We start from the raw sequence: 18,876 nt of genomic DNA, 5'->3' as shown, positions 1-18,876 counted from the left end.
TAAAAAAAATTTAGGAGGAAAGTTAGAGGCCCCTCTGGGTTTCTTGTCTCACATACAGAGTGTATCTTCTTTCCTTCTCACCTTGTTCCCACATTTTCTGTTATTTGTCTGCAAAAATCAGTGTGGTGCAATAAGCTAAAAAGTAAACACTATAAGCTGGATGTGCAGCCCTGGACAGAAGAGCAATGCGCCTGTCAATATGGCTGCGGGTTTACAATTGTTGTGCTTGGCGGCTGCTGTCTGTGTCACACAAGTGTGAAAAGCAATAACATCACCAAAGTGCAACTGTTGGCGGTCAATATTTTCTCTCCCTGATAAACCCTCTGGGCAGGAGCGTTCCATCGTCTAGCCAACACAAACACAGCTTTGCAGTTTCAATCTGTCACAGTGTGTGAAAATGGAGCCAAAAATAAATAAATAAGAAAATATAAACCCTTGTCTTGCCACTCTGCATTCTCAGTTTCACAGAGGAATCTTCAGAATATGAAGTTTAAGGATTGCCAGAGATAAAGTCACGCTAAGCGTCAGTGTCAACAGGGTTAAAACCAACTCGCTGCTAAAAGCACATTAGTCTTCATGGCTGTCGCGCTGCAACTTTGATTCAATTTACCCTTTCTAATGTCACTTCTCTGCAGGAGAACGTGTTTATAGAAAAAGCAATCTGAGGCATCTACTGTGAACTAGACACAAAAGTATAATTTAGCACAAAACACATTTTTCTGTTGCACAAAAGGAGGGACAAAAAGATTACCTTGGAAAAGTCAGATGTGTTTGTGGGATAGGTTGGCCTGAACGGGACACATGAACACGTCTGCCTCAGCTGTATCTGGGAAAGAGACCAGATATGCCAAGGTTATTCCACAGCTGTGAGGCTTTTCAATGCAACATGTGGTGACCACACATCATTTACAACATCTAAACGTATGCGTGCATCAATGTATCGAGCTGAGGGATCCACACAGCTTATACTGATGCAAACACAAGAGAGCGTGGGAAACTGAGATTTACAAAGTTTCACCCAAAGTACAGCACCCACATCACACTCATACACACCTACAGAAATACACATTCACACAAACCCAGTCAACAAGCCTCCAATTCCCATGGCAGCTGTGGACTCGGCAGACTCTGCTACCCTGTGGCTTACTTTTGAAGATGAATCTCCAGTGTCCCCTAAGGAAAACGGCACTTTGCCGGGGATGTCCAGGACCGTTAACTGTCGCTGTCTCTCTCCGCGCTCAGACACTGACGGCTGTGATGAGAAGGCGCGGCGCTTGCACACTGAGGCAGGGTAATTGGCTAGAGATGATGGGCCATAAACATACATCACAGGAGCGGCGAAGCGACAAGCAGACAGCTAACTAAGGCTCTCTTTCTACTGCGTGGCTCTTGTTTGTCATACACACACGCACACACACAAGCATGCAGCCACACACACTTCCCTTTCCTGGATATTCACGCTCTTTGAACACATGGGCTGGCCTATCATTATTACAACAGAAAGAGAGAGAGAGAGAGAAAAAAAAAACTGCCAATCCCTTCATTCAATTCATCACCATAAAACCACAACAACACACTGTATTTTCTGCATGGGCCTTTTCACCATTTCCTTAGGCATCATGACCATAACCCAGAGGATGCCCTCTCTTGCCATTATCATCCACTGATATATAATAGGCACTACCCATTTAAAATGCATCATCACCATAACAGATAGGATGCCCTCTCTCTCACCATTACTACCACCACACAGTGGCGGATAATAGGCTATCCGTTCCTGCAGTGCTATCGCCACGGTGCAGACTTTCCTTCCATTACCATAACACTTCTGTCATAATAAGCAGGGAGAGCCTTCCAGTCATGACCACAGCTCTCCGAGAAGAGGTCAGTCATGTCAGACTATTTTCTCACACGCTGGTAATTGGGAGAAATAAGGCTGGGTGAGGAAATAGCACTGGAGCTTCCCTTTCTTCTTAGTGGTTTGCTGCGCGAGGCAGCCTTTTGCTCTGATCCAGTAATGCTGCCGAGCCATTTGACGTGTTTAAAAAACCAAGGAAATATATGAGATATGGGAAACAGTGGCAGTTAATAAGGGCTTGCACAATTGCTGCTGTTTGGACCATCTCATGATGCTGTGTCATAATGGATTTCCTCCTCCGATACAGTATGCCCTATTCTGCATGCTCTGATACCGTGACATGGGATGAGGATTTCATCAACAAAATCCACTTCATTCATCTAATCCTCTTTCTTTTTCTGGGTTTTCCAGATTTAGTTTGACAGGTCTTGCGTGACCGCTTTTCTTTTCTTTTTTCTTCTTCTTTTTCTCTCAGAGACAAGTGCCAGCGTAAAGACCCCTTCACTCTCTCAGCAGACTGGAACTTTAAGGGGGAGAGTAAAACCAATGGCAGGGAGTGGGAGGGACAAAGGGGTCCCAGGCAATGCTCTCGTTATTCAGGAAGACACTCGAGGCCACAGAAAATAGCACACTTCATTTTTTCTTGTCAAACTCTGGCCGACTTAATGGTATGTTCACAGCAAGTGGTGAGACAAAGGGATGGCGTGGACGGGTCGAGACGTGGAAGGAGTGCTGATCAAGACAGAGGTCCTCACAGCGGCAGCTACCCTGCATTCTCCTCAATGGAAGACCACCTGAGTTGCTAAAGCTGCAAACAGCGGCAAATAAATATGTCTCATCTTTCCAAAAGCAAGTAGACTACGGCTAGCTTTCAAAGAGGAAAATGAAATATGGTCTCAATTATACTCTAACTGTAGAGAGGCACAGATGTTCCTATTGTTCCTCCCATTCCACATCCTCCTGAACCTTCCCTCATTATTGCCTTCATTACCGGTGCCATCGATATGGCAGGCGGCTGCCAGAAAACCTGGTTGTATCCACAACTCATTATCCAAACACCAATTAATCATCCGCCCAGCAATTACACACCTTTCCACCATACCTTCCATTGATTTTGAACGCGGTGATGCTTTTCTCTATTTCAGGTGTACAGCACAAGCTCCTGTGACTGAGGCTATGGCGAGCTGCAGGCCATGCAAAGCAATCTCCTCCTGCTCCATATATCCGCTGGACTGGAACTGTGTTTTGATCAGAGAGATGATGGGGCAGGTGTTTTGGTACAGCTTCGTGTCAGCGAGAAGCCTCATCCCATTGCATTCCAATCTCCAGGCACGGCAACGGGCTGGGGTGTCAGGCAGACTCTTTTGTTCGACTCCTAATTGGGGTAATTTATTGTCCTAACAGGCAGAACAGCTGTGGCTTTACAGCATAGCACCAATTAAATCCAGATGCTGGAATGGAAAGACAGGGCTGAACGTGACTTGGGGACCAATCACTAATATTAACTCAGATCTCGGCAAGATGAATATGACAAGCTGTGATAACACATTCTTCTCAACGTATTGCTACGCCACTCATTTTAAAAACATGCAATTTTGATGAGGATTTATAAAAACAATCGGCACCAGATCTCAGGCTGATGCTATGCATCGCTTCTAATAATGGATGTAATTATCTGCCAGGTTAAACATCAAATCAGAAATCTGCGGGAGACGCCTGACAGCCTGGTCCGAGGACTGCAACTGCAATGCAATCTGCAATTAAGCTACTGGACTCTGTAATCTTGTTCTAGTTTTACTCTTGTTCAAGTAGTTTTTCCTTCACAAAATGGCTCTGACAGAGGAACAGGTGAACATGAGCGGAAGACCTGGGGAATATGGGGAGCAACTGAAAGAAATCAGGTCGCTGTGAAGATTTCTCCAGGGCAGGGCTAACCCTGCCGTACTGTGCTTGGCCCGCATGCCTCTTCTGTCCAGGCTTTTTAGACGAAGAGCCCCGGGGACAGACACAAATGTGAGTAACCAAGAGAATGGAGGCAAGACGAGGTCACCACCTCGGAGCTGCAGCGAACTCTGAAACCGTGGATGCACAGCGACTCCTTTGGCTTCAAATTCAAAAGGAAAAGGAGAGGCAGCCATGAGGCAAACAGGGCAAGGCTCTTCTTCTCTTGTTCATTTATCTTCTCCGTGAAGTCTCAGTGAAGCGTTTGTCCTCTCTGCCACTGTTTCCTCTAAATGGGCGGTGTTTTTAGATGTAATGTTTGCACAGCCCGGGACAAGTTAAACATCGTAAGGACTTATATATTGGTGTCATCTTCGCCCTCCCCCCCCGTAGCACAAAATGCTGCTATTAATGTAATTTTAATACAGGAAGTGCTATTAGCACTTGTGTGTAGTGTGTAGTACCTGAAAAGGTAGCAAGGATTACTAAGGAGGACAGTTGACACGGTTGCACTATTCATTGCACTCATTGCACTATTGCCTCTGTATTGTTTCTGTAGAGTGTGACTATATTTGTGTGTCTATATTGTTTGTTTAGTTTTGTGGTTTGTTTTGTGTGTGTAAGCGCATCGTGAGCAATGACGATCCAAAGAAAAATGTCCTCGTATGTGTCTTCATACCTCGCAAACAAAGCTGATTCTGATTTCCTTTTAGGTATTTACGTGCATGAGAGCAAAGAACAAAACCACATCTACTCATTATTATGTTTAACCGCTATAAGTTATGCTGTCATTAATCTTTTTTATACTAACGAAGCTGCACCAAAACACATTTTGGAACACCACACATCTCAGTCTGGAAAACGGATGAGTTAATAACATTATAGTATAATCCTCTCAGTTGTGCGTATATAAAGAAAGCAGACAACTTCAGACAACAAGCGATGGTGACCAGTCTTAACAAATTAGAAGATTTTTAAGCTTTTTCTTGCATACTGTAGATTTAAAAACATTAATACTATGACATTATGACTATGACTAATGACATTAATGATATTATTACATTAGTGCACTATGTATTACACTGAGAGATCACTGCTTAGCTTGCCATCAGCACTTACAACATGTTGGGGTTAAAAAAAAAATCTTTGAATATTACCGTATTTGGGGCGACTTCTAGCTCACCCAGTAAGAGTGTGCGCCCTATGTAGGCTGAGTCCTGCAGCGGCACAGGGTTCGAGTCCGGCCTGCGGCCCTTTAATGCGTTTCGTCCCCCAACTTTCTCCCACGTTTTCTGTCTATCTACGGTCACTAATGAAAAGTGAAAAACATCCTCCTCACTCCTTATGTCACATAAAAATATTTGCATGTATCTCATATTTTGCATTATTTTATTTTAATTATTTTCTTATGTTAAACTGTTATCCTTTCACTACAGAAAGTAAAACATAAACCAAGAGCGAACACAAAAATTAGTTGGTTACACCTTTGCTTTATACTTGACAAAAAGGGCACACACGTCTCTAATCATGTTCACCAAATTTGCAAGTTTTGAGTAGAATGTTTTTTTTTAATGATACTGGATAAATTCAGGAAAAAACATTTCAACAAATAGACTGACCCATGCTCACAGTCGGTCAGCTAAATCTGCGTTAGAAGCAGATCAACAAAAAGCTTTAAGAATGATAAAAGTACATTTTAACAATTACATAATTGACTTACTCTCAATTATCTTTCACTAATCGACCCTGACTGTGATCAGTGACAATTGTTATGATTTCTTTTTTTTTCTTTTTTTTTCTAATTTTATAAGTCCAACATTACAAGACAGATTGCACTACAACTATGCAAGACAGTGCAACTCTGAGTATAAAGATACAGATAGGATACAGAAAGATATAAGGAACATTCTGCTAGTCCCCTGACAGAGACTCTTTATACAATATTTAAAGTGGAGGTTGAGAAAGGTGGGGTGACGGGAGTTTGACATGACAGCGGTAGGATAGCATTCATGCTTGGCACCAGTGAAGCACAAAGCACCGTGCTCGAATGAACCCTCCTCTGGAGATGAAAGATGGACGGAGTTCATGGACTTGTACATCTCTGTAGCACCTTCCTCTATTAGAATTCACTCCCGCCACAGAGCCTTTCTAAATCTCATTACTTTACTCATTGTACAACTGACTTCAAACCCCAAAGACAATATAAAATACCTCTTTGCTGTAGCCTTGACAACAGTTGCTCTGCTCCATCTCCGTAACCTGACTTTTCCCCTTCTCACCCTCTGAGAAAGAGTCAATCTCGCTTTGAGAGCAAAGACCCGTAAGCGGTCCGACTGGATACAGGAAACCTCTGTGCTTTATGAGGATAAAGAGCTCTGACCCAATTAGCTGTCTTTGTTAAATAAAACTCCACTGGACCTCATTTAAACTGCTATATACCTCCCCGTCCCTTCCCCCCCCCGCTTGTGTTTTTACAGTACAAAGTGATTACAGATTGAATTAGCTGAGGACCTTGCTTCAGGGAGACTCCTAAATCCATATTGATATTTCTGGAGAGTTCGGAGATAGAGGCCCCGGCTCAGGGATGATGACTTACAAGGGAGGCTGCAGAAAAGTTTAATGAAAAGATGATTTGCAACTTTTACCCGCTCCTGTTTACTTTTTCCCCTGAGGCTTATCATTGGGCTGAGAATTATGCAGAAAGCAAGGAGTGGATCAATGCGGCCTTACTGCGAGAGCTTTGGATGTAAACAGGCCTGCTGTCAACATAGCAGCTTTTCTTTTGACTAAATGTTCTTCTACTACTGGAAGCTGCTGAAATGTAGCAACTGTACACACACCTTAATACCAGTTTTTAACAGGAAAATAAAAATAGTATAAAAGTTATCCTACCGTTTCTCAACACAGACAACAGTGCTGGCAGGTTAGTTACATACGGTTATGGTTTGAAAACACATTACGGAAAGATCGTGGTTACGGTTAATCAAACCGCCAACGTCAATTGGGAGTCTGTAAGAGAAATCGTAAAACTCAGATATGCAACCCGCCCATCCACGAAAGGATATCGTCCAATATAGACGTATAGAAACCTCTATGCTTACGTTAATAAGCATAGAGGTTGAAAGCAAAACTCTTTTCAAGAACTGTCAGGTTTTGGTTTAAAGGATTTAAAGGTTTAAAGCATTTTTTTTAGAGCCACCGTACTATGATTAAATATCAACAAGGAGAAATCCTCAGAAGAGGCGGAGATAGCAGTTGTAACACACCAGATTACAACCCAGCGACATGTAACCACAGGTTGTTTGTAGGAAGTCACATTCTCCACTCCCACTCCCTTTTCTTGTTGATGCTATTGCTATAATGAACGCCAGCTGGCTACATTACGTCCAGCTGAGGGATGTCAAGCGGCACACTGGGAAATTATTGCAATGTTGGGTACTGTATGTAAGTTACATACAGTACCCAGCATTGCAATAATTTCATATTTAGCCTAAGTGTTATAAGAAGACGAGAAGGATTTCGAAGAGCATGCACCGTAAAGCATCAGTTTTGGCAAAAAAGCCCTCTATAGAATTGTAATAAATGCTCTAATGAAAGCTTTTAGCCAACATGTTCTTGTGGATATGCTGTATTTGTCTTTTATAACATCCTTAACATACTCTTATGTATGAAAACAAAGTAATAGGGGTGTGACTCTTCGCTGGTAGCACAGTTCAATTTGATTTCCATTATCCTGTCAATGATTCAAATCGATTGGATATCACGATGTCTCACCTCCTTATTATTTTCGCTATACATGTTTGTCATAAAGAAATTAAAGCAGTCAGAGGCGTCGATGCAAATTCCACTAATGTCCTGCATCGATGCAATCATTTATTTTAACACGCCTATAATGCAGTCTGCCTTGGGTTTCTGTACATCAAGACTGTACTGAGCATACAGTACGGACCTGAACGACAGGGGAGCTGGGAGCTAACGTGCTGGAGCCAGGGAGGAAATGCAAATGAAGGTGGAGAGAATGGGGGGTGTGAGAGGGGCTCGTCAAACTCCCTGCACGTACTATGAATATTTCGCTACCGACACACAGCAACTTCCCGGCCCAAACTGCAGCCCTGGAAACACCAAGAAACAGAGACAAATAGATTCTGTGGCAAGAAAGATATGTAGATGGATAGATAAGTACCTGGATAGTTGAGTAGATCGATAGATAGGTAGATGGATATATAAGTAGATGGATAGATAGGCAGATGGATAGATTGGTAGATGGATATATAAGTAGATGGATAGATAGGTAGATGGATAGATTGGTAGATGGATATATAAGTAGATGGATAGATGGATAGATTGGTAGATGGATAGATGAGTAGATGGAAAGATTCGTAGATTGATAGATAGGTAGATAAATAGATAAGTAGATATGTAGATGACTGATATGTAAATGGAATGATGGGTGGATGGATGGATTTCACCCACTCTGGCCCCCCACCCCCTTTACCCCACATGGATACCTGTCTCAGGCTTCAAATCCCAGCCCTAAATTTCAGGAGGCAGGGCTGACAGGAGCTCCCCACAGCTGACAGCCCACCTTCCACAACCAACAGGGGCTGTCTGAGAGCTCACCCTCATCACAGCAGCGGGTTACCCCCAGATAAGACCAACCAACCGACACACGCATGATGAAAGAGATCACTAAAGTGATCATGAATATCTGTACCCAATTTTAGTACCATAAAGTAGTATTTTTTATAATGTATAATTTCACCCAAAACCAAAAATTCAGAATTCTGGTGGCGCAAGATGACAAGTCAGTAGGATTCATTACCTGGGAAATGCAAGAAGTTTTTTTTCCATTCAGACAAATGTACACAATGTATTCTCATCCAAGCCACAACCTGCCTCTGCTCAGTGAAAGCCCCAACTAAAATCACACATCAGTGTAGTGATAACTCCACATCCCCGGGGAGAGGCAATCTTATAGCACATCCTGTGCCTCTGGTATCATTACAAGCAGCACATGGGGCAACAGAAAACAAGCAAAATCAACCAACACTTGAGAAAATGTTGCTCTCTTTTTGGAATGTGACCCTTAAGCATCGTCACAGTACAGCAGTTAATTTCTAGCTTCAGACAGAGCTCTAAGAATTCAATTTTCCCCTTGGAGAACTTTATTTTTTTAGTTATATTTCAGATATAAAATGGACCTGCCTTTATTTTTCAGAGGTTCATTACGTCCTTTTTGGATTTAAGACTACTGTTCACCCGAGGATATAAAAATGCAACACCTCTCGGCGTTGACTGTCCCAAGCATTTGTTGCAATAAATAGATGGTTTCATTTCGGCAACTGCATGTTAAGAGCTATGTTATGATTTAAAGATTGCCATATCATGCTGATCAATATGTCTGCATCAGATGAGCTGAGGTTTACAAGGGCGGTGGAGGGAGGAGAAAGAGGAGCACTAAAGCGGTAAATCTGACCAGAAGCACTTACTTCCATTGCGTATCCTATGGGCCATTATTGGTGGGTGTGCTCACACATCAAAGTGGCAGGGGTCTTCCAGGCTAAAAAGGAATAAGAAACAAAGGACCATTAAATCACAGCGATAGACGCTTAAACACTGCTGTATGAGGACTGTGGACAGAGTTGAAGGACCAAAAAAGAAAGACAGAGAGAAGAGGAGAGGGACAGAAAGGGAGCGCAACATTGATTTTCCCCCTCTGAAGTGCCAGTTCATCATTCTGTGAGACACACTCTATCGATCGGCCGCCTTTAGTTTGTTTGTAATTTTGGGGGCTCAAAACCGTTCACAAAGATAGATCCTCTTATATGCCACTTGCCTCCGAGATGAAATATGGGAGGATCAATGGAGGTGTGGAGATGACCTCATTCTGCTAGGTGCTCCTCACTCACTTGGTTTTTGTTGCCCTGTTTAAAAAAAGAAGCTATGAGGTAGGTGGATGTGTGTGTGTGTGTGTGTGTGTGTTTGTGTGTGTGTGTGTGTGGGGTGCCGTTTACTAACATCACATTCCATAACTTCTGGACATTTAAGTTCATCCTTCAAGCAATTACCTCCTGCTGCGCTTTGGAGCTGAAGGCAATGTGCTAAGTTGCCAAGTGCAGTTTTAAGAGAGCGAGCGCTGGTGGATAACTTTGTGGAGTGGTCTGGTAAGAATCACCTGCTGGTGAACGTGGATTTAACCAGAGAGTTGGTGATCGACTTCAGGAGGAAGGGAACGGCTCTGAAGCCCCTTTGCAACATGGTAGAGTGGTAAAAATACCTGGGTGTCAACATCCACCACAGGCTGAACTAGAAACTTCAACGTGTGCAGCCGAATGGTGGAGATGTTCTACCAGTCTGTTGTGGCCAGCGCTCTGTTCTCCTCCGCCATCTGCTGAGGCAGCAGCATCACAGCCAGCGACACAAACAGGCTGAACAAAGTGATCTGGAAGGCTGGCTCCGTGATCGGCTGCAAACAGGACACATTTGAAGCTGTGGTGGAGAGCAGGTCACTGAACCCCGAGCACCCTCTCCACAGAGGAGCACCTTCTCTAAGCCGCTCAAACAGCTTCGACGTTGCTTGGACCGCTACAGGAAATCATTCCTACCACAAGCAATAAAACTCTTTAACATGTCATCACCGGGTGGTGGATAAGACTCACAGACATCATAACTAAGTGCCCCTTGCACAATATTTAAATACAATAGTTACGTTATCTACTGCTTTATCAATAATAGTTAAACAGACAAGACACATTTTTATTTTTATCCCCAACTTGTATGTATTTTGAATTGTTTGTTCTTATACTGTATCCTGTTATTTCATGTATATTCTGCGTGTGCTGCGTGTCTGATATTTTGTTGCAGCAACACTGGAATTTCCCATTTTTTTAGGATCAATAAAAATCTATCAATATAATGTCCCTCAAATGGCTATTTACTGGATCATTTCTTGTTACTTCCCATTGCTGAAAAAAGACCGTACAAATAGGTCCTTTTCAAGCAAGTAACCTTCTGTGTGGTCCATCATTAGTGGAGCTTGTGTACAGTGTACAAGTCTTCAGATAAGAAAAGCTCCCTCTGCGTTTGCAACAATGGCAACCTTTAGTCAACAGAAAATTATTTTTGTTTTCTGCCTATGACAACATTGTATCCACTAAGTTCCTTGACCAGTTGGCTAATTTTAAGCCTTGCATTCCTAGAGCTCAGTAAGCATGCTGGGAATAAACAAGATTGTTAATTAAGATTGTAAAAAAAAAAAAGCAAAGAGTTCACAAAAAAGTAATTGAGGCATTATATAGATGTGGTTGAGTTGTGGATTAAAGGGTTGGTCGTGCAAGCTATAAAGGAATAAACGCTTCCTTTATGAAAGGTTCATGTCTACAAATAACTTCTACTTCTGTTATGGTTTGGTATTTAGTTATATATGTCATCCTTGTTGTGATTGTGTTATTTTTTGGTCTTATATATATTTTAGTCCTTGGTTGCTCCCTTGTCTTGTCTAGTTGTGGTTTTTGTCTTGTAGTCTCTTGTTAGTGTCTTTATGTTGTTTCCTGTTTTACTTCCTGTGTTTTCCCGCTCTTGTGATTACCGGAGGTCTTCCACCTGTTTCCCAGCCCTTGTGTCACCTGCCTCTTGTTACCTCGTTACCCTCTGCATTTAGTCTTGGTGTTCCCCTTGTCTGTTGTCAGATCGTTGCAGTGTCTGTGTCTGTCAGGTCTCATGCATGTTCCTTGCTGCTGTGTTTCTCATATACCTGCTGCTTACCTATTTTGTATGACTTTTTGTTTGGATTGAATTTGAATTTTTCTATTGCTGCATTCTTATCGCCTTCCTCCACTTTGGTCCGAACCTCATTTAACCTGACAAATCTACCAATTCCCCGCACCAACCGCACCAACTATCGTCAATTCAATAATAAAGAACCTTATGAGATGAATAACAACTTATAATTTCACTCAGTTGGTCAGATTTTTGGAAGCGCCAAGTAAAAAACAATCAGTATCAGAATTTAAATCCCTCTACAAACTCCAACCAAACACTACAGCAGCTGATTTCATTGATCTGTGTATTTAGCTGGAGATTGGTGACTAATCAGTCATGGTGTGTAATAATTGGTTGCAACAAAAGCCTGCAGATTCTAGGGAGTAATGCTGCGTTCCAGACATGGTTTTTAGCCTGCGAGTTACAACTTCAAGTCACGACCCAGTAGCGTTCCAGGCAAAGTCAAATAAACCCTTCTAGCTAGCAGCTACATAATGGTGACGTTAGCCAGCGCTAGCTAGCGCAAGCTGATACTAGCAATTTCAAGTTGCCGACACATTTTGGGCTTCATTTAATAAACGTAACCTGTGGTAGTCCACAAACATACTGTACGTGTATTATTTTGATTACAATGTGCGGGATTACTTTACGTTGCCTATTTATTTTTATAGTTATATTGATTTAGCCCCTTTCATGAAACCAAAGGACACTTTACAGAATCAAAGTGACTCTCCAGCTCCCCGTCTGTCCTCTCTGTATATTTTTAAATGTTTTGGTCCTGGAACGTGTTCCTATGTCCCAGTGTATTGTTTTTTACTTGTTTAAATATGAATAAAAATATTTGATTACAACAAAGAATTACAATGACTATATTAAGGTGGGTCGTAGGTTGTTGCGAACAAGTGGTGTTTCAGGAGGTTTTAAAAAATGTCAGAAAAACGGGCAATAGATGCGGCATGCAGGTTAAGGGCGAGTCAACATATCCCAACAAAGTATAAGCTGCAATGACAATGCCTTTGTTTCTCTCAAAAGCTTCCAAAGTGGCAAAACATCCTTGGGAAGGGCCTCATAAGAAACAATATACCCATAGAAGAATTATCTGTCAATCACAGAGGATACGTGTAAATAAGAAAAAAGGTAAATATGTTTTTTTGGTTGGATTGTACATGTTTTAAAGGAATGAATACTTCTCTCCGGGAGTGAGCAGAACGGGGCTTTCATGCCAACATTGTGTTGGCGCTGCAGGAGCATATATTCATCGCAGACCCTTTCCCACTGTGACCTTGATAGCTTCCAGGAAAATTCTCATCCTGAGAGACAACCACCCACATACAGCCTTACCTTAACATCTCATCTGCACTTTATCATAACCCCCCCCCCACTCCTCGTATCTCCTCAGAACAGCTTCAGAGAATATGAAGGTCATCATAGCATACAATACAGCGACTCGGTGAAAACATCCTTTAGTCAAGGTTCAGTGAACAAAACGGCAAACAGACACCCACTCACAAGAAAAAGACAAAATGTCTGCAGTGTTCCATAGAAAACTATTATTATCACATCGTAATGTTCTCTATTGTTCACCGTCAGAATCAAGTGATATATATGTGGGGGATTTTTGTAATGAATTTCTAATCACCATGCCACACATTTCCCACTCTTACCCACTTTCATCAGACTGAAATTATTCATGAGAAAAATAAAATACATCAAATAGGCTTCCTTAAAAAACCCAAAATATAAATTGGCATTTTTTTTGTTATGATGATGAGGATTGCAACCTTGAATGTTTTCTTTATAGAATAAAAAAACCTCATACATTTCACATTAGCCAGGGACATTCTATGAATTCGATTTTTCCAATTTTATACCACAAAGAAATCCCCCCCACCCCCTTCCACACACACACACACACACACACACACACACACACACACACACACACACACAAACATTACTTACACACACTAATGCATGTTGCACTAGCATGTTGTTGGCAAAGCTTTGGCAATTCTATTTTTGATTTTTTCTATCCGTCTAATCTTTTCAATGTTACCACAATGACAAACATCCTACTTACAAAAATGCTAAATATTATAATTATTGCTTTATTTCTTATATAAATCTGGAGCTAAACTTCAAGACCGAAATTATCCTACAGAGTCCAAAAGAGAACATTAGCAAGGAGGACTGAAGTTTTTTGTATCAAAGGCTCAAAACTGAACTTTCCTGAACTAACACAATCGGTAAAAAGCTCGTACTTACACATATCTAAATATTAAAGAACGTCATCAACTGAACAACAGTTTCATTCAATTGTTTTTTTTCTCCAAGCAGCCACAAAGCAATAAGCAAAATCAATATCAGAATCCACAGTTTTAAAACTCTCATAATGGTTGATTACCACTATATATTTATAAAGTCCAACCAGTAGCTGATTGTTTTTTGATTCCTGAACATTTAACTGGAGATCGGTGACTAATCAGTCATGGTGTGCGGTGATTGGTTGCAACATAAGCCTGCATATTCTAGGGAGTAAGTGTCACATGTTTGAGAGCTACTGTTTAAACAGAAGAACACAAATCCATCTGGCGGATTCTATTGTGAAATAGTTCTGTTTTGGGTTGCTTCTCTAGATGCGCCATGTAGGTTAAGAATGGGTCAACATATCCCAACAAATCATAAGCTGCAATGTCAAAGCTGTTGTCTCTCACTACAGAAGCTTTCAAATTGGCAAAACGTCCTCACAAATGAACTCATCAGACAATTAAAAGAAATATATACCCATAGAAGGATTATCTGTCGAACACAGAATAAGTGCGATTGTACAGAGCCCTGAGATGCCATGTGGATATTGAGGCGAATGGTTCTGACAGATTCCCTGTAATGAGCCTCCATACTCACAGTTCCCAGCAGTGAAATGACTGACAGCCTCGACACTCTGGAGGTCATCCATGTGAAGTGAGTGCCACATCCTCCAGATGCTTTTGCCATATTTGCTGCCTACAGGCAGTCTATCTGAGGTACTTCTTCATTTCCTTACTCCCCAGGTTTTTAAAATGCCATTTATGTCTAATGGCCGTTCTCATTAGCTGCATCTGAAAAACGCACTCTGGTCATTACCAGCTACATTTGCAGTCAGGCTTCATGCCGAATTTTCTTGTTGGAGTCATCTGTCACAGCCCTGTTCCTTGGCAGTTGGTACCACAAATGACGCAAAATCTAAAATCTTCTAATTATCTGCAACTATCTGTATCTGCTTACATTGCTAGTGAATGTGTTTTGACTAGGCTGCTTTATCAGTGTAGCGAGAAACCCAATCTGAAACAACATCCATCATGTTGAGTCTGCCAAGGCCACTTGGGGGACTACACAGGCAGTAGCGCGCTAAGAATTGCACTTTACCTTGGTGCAATCCTCTTGTGTATGGGCAAAGTGGGAGAAGGGAAGGTTGTGCATGATTGGGACTGCGATGGAGACAAAAGCGCTCAACTCTCTTTCATTATTTACTTGTACCACTGTCAGAAATGGACAGATGTTACAAGAAAACCTTAGTATAATATGCTGGGGGAAAATGTCAAAATGTCCATAGAAACCCCTTCAGAGTCAAGAAGAAGAGTTCTTTCAAGAAACAAGAAAAGCACTTTTGTCACTATCAGATTCACCGGAGCACAGCTGGCTATTTCTACCCTAAAACTGCAAAATGAATAACTGCTTTGGAATCACAGCATCACAAGTATTTTTTTTTTAGATTCTGCATGTTTCTTTAAAAGGAGCATGTGTGGGTGTGCAACAGCCTGTCCAAGTAAGAAATAGAGAGAGAGGGAGAGTGGGTGGGGGCACACGCTGGCTATCCTTTGTCAACTGCTCAGTGCCATTTAATGGCCTGTAAACCCCTTTGCTGGAGAAAGAACAGGCAATTAGCATACTGAGTGGATTACAAGATTGCTCTGACTCCTGGATTAATGTGTGCACTTAATCTTCTCTTTGCTAAGCGATTCTTGGATATACAGCCATTCAAGGGGAACAAATGTCCCCACCTTCCAAAACACATCATGTAAAGGAATTTCTTCCATGTTGGCATCAACATTGACGTATAGTTGCTTTATATATAGTTGAATTGTCCATGGTCAACACATTTTTTTATAAACATTAGTCAGTCCTGATGATCATTTTGTCAAATTTACAAGCCCAAGGCATGACAAGCATTTCTATATACCAACATTGGCGTTGGTGGGGATGTGATGTTCAAGGTACCAAGTAGACAATTAAATTACGATCCAGGAAGTTTAGTCGGAGTAACAGATTAATACAAGTGTCAGCACACTGCACAATGATTTCCATCCCAGTGGCAAGCATTTTATCTTTCATGGTGACGATTGAAATTAGAAATAATCCCTTCACATTGCAAAGTAGTCTACTAGGCCAATGCAGTGCCTTTGCATAAAAAATTGAGCCTGGTTTAACTTTTTGGCCGGAGACCTTGTGTTGTATTTCCCCATGCCCCGACTCTGGCTCTTGCCCATTGCCGTACTGGCTCCATTCAAATGAATAAGAGGGCTGCATTTTTCCACGCAGGGATAAAGTCAGTTTGAATGCGGCCTTAGTGCCCAAATGCCCCCCCCCCTCTTCAGTGCCTCTCTGGTCTGGCTGAGTGTCCCTGTAGTGCTATTTGTTTTGGCCCAAGTGCCACTGCGAGTTTCCCAAGTACCCCCTGTGTGCCCCTTTTGGTGTTTTACATGGGGCTCCTTTGCCTTGCAGATTCACGCAATATCACAATATTTCGAGAAAATTGCATGATCACATATCTCTCAAGTAATGTGTTTGTGTCTGAACTACCATCTTACCAAACCATCAGCGTCCGGTGACGAGGTTCCTGCAGCTACAAGCGTGGTTAAAGTGTGTGTGACCGTCGCGACTGAACAATCAAAATAACAATTGTGGATTTCATAGACAGATGGTTCATCCAATCCCCTGCCAGATATAACTGTATTTTTGTAAGTGGCTTCCTTTTTTTTTTTTTTCTCAATGGTGGCAAACCATCTGGCTCTCCGGGTTAGGGCCACCTCGCCTGAAAAACCCAATTCAGCCAACATCCTACAAAATGATACCTTTTTATCAAATAAAACAATCATTAGGGAAAAAGAGCAGAATTGCTTTCATAGCAAATGTGCCATCTACATACATTATTTTGTGTCCTTGAACGTAAAAGTCAAACATTTGCCCTGATGCACAACTGTGCCACACACCACACCATCTTCTTGATTGCTATCCTCTGCCTATCTGTACTCTATATGACACATTTGGGGCTGCACTCCATATCTCCACCAAGTCGGGCTTCATCTGCTATCTCAGCCATCGTTCCTGAATCCCTATACCTATTCGCTGGCTTTGATATGATCTTTAATCCACGTCTCCCCACCTAACCCCTGAATCTTTCACCCAGAGTGTCAGCCCAGAAATGAAAAGAGTTGATAACTCTGCACTACTATTGCTCAGTGCCAAGGCAAGGTGTCTTAAAACGACAACCTCAGCTTCATATACATTCAGGAACACATCCAAACACACATGTGTGCACATCGTGGCAGATATTATATTGTCAAAACCATTCATTCACATCAGATATTCACTGGAATAAACTTTTTAACACTTTTAAATAATGACGCTTACTTCTAATATCTTGGTAGTGGGACCCATATGCCATTGAACCCTCGTTATTTTTAAAAAGAGCTTAGGACAGCTTGTTTGCGACGCAGAATTTGTGTGAAAATGGGCTCAGCAGTGATAACAGAATGCATCGCTCCCTTCCTCTAAATATCAACACAGATTACCATCTTTTCAGCAATTCTCTGCCTACGTCCTTGCAGATAAAAGGCTTTCGGGATGTGCTCCTTCAAAAAAACTAAAGTGCTGATTCACTGCATTGTGTCAAAAGGGAACAGATGGTTGAGGCGTACCTGTGCGGTCCATGGAGATGAGTGCTCACTGTTCCAAAAGCTAGACCGGCATGCCTAAGCCACAGTGGCCTTTTGGTGTATATCAAACTTCCCTCCTGAGTCATTTTCAGTGGAGAAAAGCTGTAGAAACAGAGTGAGTGTAGGGATGAGAAAGAGAAAAAAAAGCCTGGGTCCCTGGACACATTAAGAATGTGTTTTCTCCTTAGAAATCAATAATGTCTCATTGCCTTGAAGATCGCCAGGAATGCCATCGCTTTCAATATATTCATTCATTCTTCTCAATGAACACACTGCAGTGATCCACATCCCTCCTTCTCCCTCATGGTCCATCTCCTGGGAGGTTCTTTTAACTTGTTAAGATCTCTTTTCGCCTCCTTTAACTGTGGCATTTGTCTTCAAATAAGTGTGTAGAGCGAGTCCTGCCGTCGGAGACCCTGGAGTTTGTCTGTGCTTGATTGCATCACAAGCAATGAGCTTAGACATGTTTATTTTTCTCCTCATCAGGCCATGATTTGATATGCCGCACTGCATGATTTTTTTCTCTCCACGCACGTCCCGAGTCTCATTTTATGAAAGCACCCAGTTGAGAAAAAGGAATCATTACAACCCACCCACCGCCCCCTGACTTCCCCAGAACATGCTTCTGTTTACCTCCGAGGTGCGCTGTGACTCACCGGGGTTCAAAGAAGCACATATTGCACAGCAGAAACTTAATACGTCTATTCACTTCTCTTGCTTATCAAAATTAACCATAGACCTTGAGAGCAATACAGGCTCTCCGACAGCTGCCACCAGTCCCTGGTCTCTCTCCAAAGAGTGAATTGAGGACATGAAACATACTCAGACATGACAGACAGCAACCAACCTCCAGCTGTGAGGTAAGCAGTCGAAAGAATTACAGATTGCAACTGCAGTAACCTCAGGGAATAAATGGTTGTTGCCAGATGTAGTTTCCAAGACTTGGCTGGGATAATATTTTCATCTTGATGTGCCCATTTCATTTAGCTGTCTGCTTAGTTCTTGCACTTGGAAAGTAAAGATTATTTAATAGAATTTTTGCTCTGACAATTTCCTCTAATGACCAACACATTTGCGCTCCAGAACGTGCTGTAAATCTGAAATAGACCTTGTTTTTTGTCCCTTAGTACATGTTAAGGGGTACATGTCAGTGAGGCTCAAGAAGCACATAGTAGTGTGTGTGTGTGTGTGTGTGTGTGTGTGTGTGTGTGTGTGTCTATGTGTGCGCACTTGAATCACTTCTGCTGAGCGTAAAAATAAAACATAGTTCAATTGGAAGCCCTCACTCAGCAACTTTAATGCTGGCTCCGCGAACAAAAAGGTCAAAGCTTACAGTCATTT

The 18,876-nt window shown here is 42.0% G+C and overlaps 1 protein-coding gene across 1 annotated transcript in view; it reads right to left on the bottom strand.

The window, feature by feature from the left end:
• The window catches only part of mgat4c (mgat4 family member C), a 79,245-nt gene that overhangs the window by 44,428 nt on the left and 15,941 nt on the right, over positions 1-18,876 (bottom strand). The window contains exon 2 of the mRNA XM_034879029.1: positions 9,289-9,359. Within this exon, the coding sequence (XP_034734920.1) occupies positions 9,289-9,313 (25 nt within the window). The 5' untranslated portion in view covers positions 9,314-9,359. The remainder of the gene's footprint in view (positions 1-9,288; positions 9,360-18,876) is intronic.

The sequence above is a fragment of the Etheostoma cragini genome, chromosome 8, assembly GCF_013103735.1.
Source record: "Etheostoma cragini isolate CJK2018 chromosome 8, CSU_Ecrag_1.0, whole genome shotgun sequence".
Classification (NCBI taxonomy): Eukaryota; Metazoa; Chordata; class Actinopteri; order Perciformes; family Percidae; genus Etheostoma; species Etheostoma cragini.
This window is presented reverse-complemented; position numbering and strand designations above follow the sequence as displayed.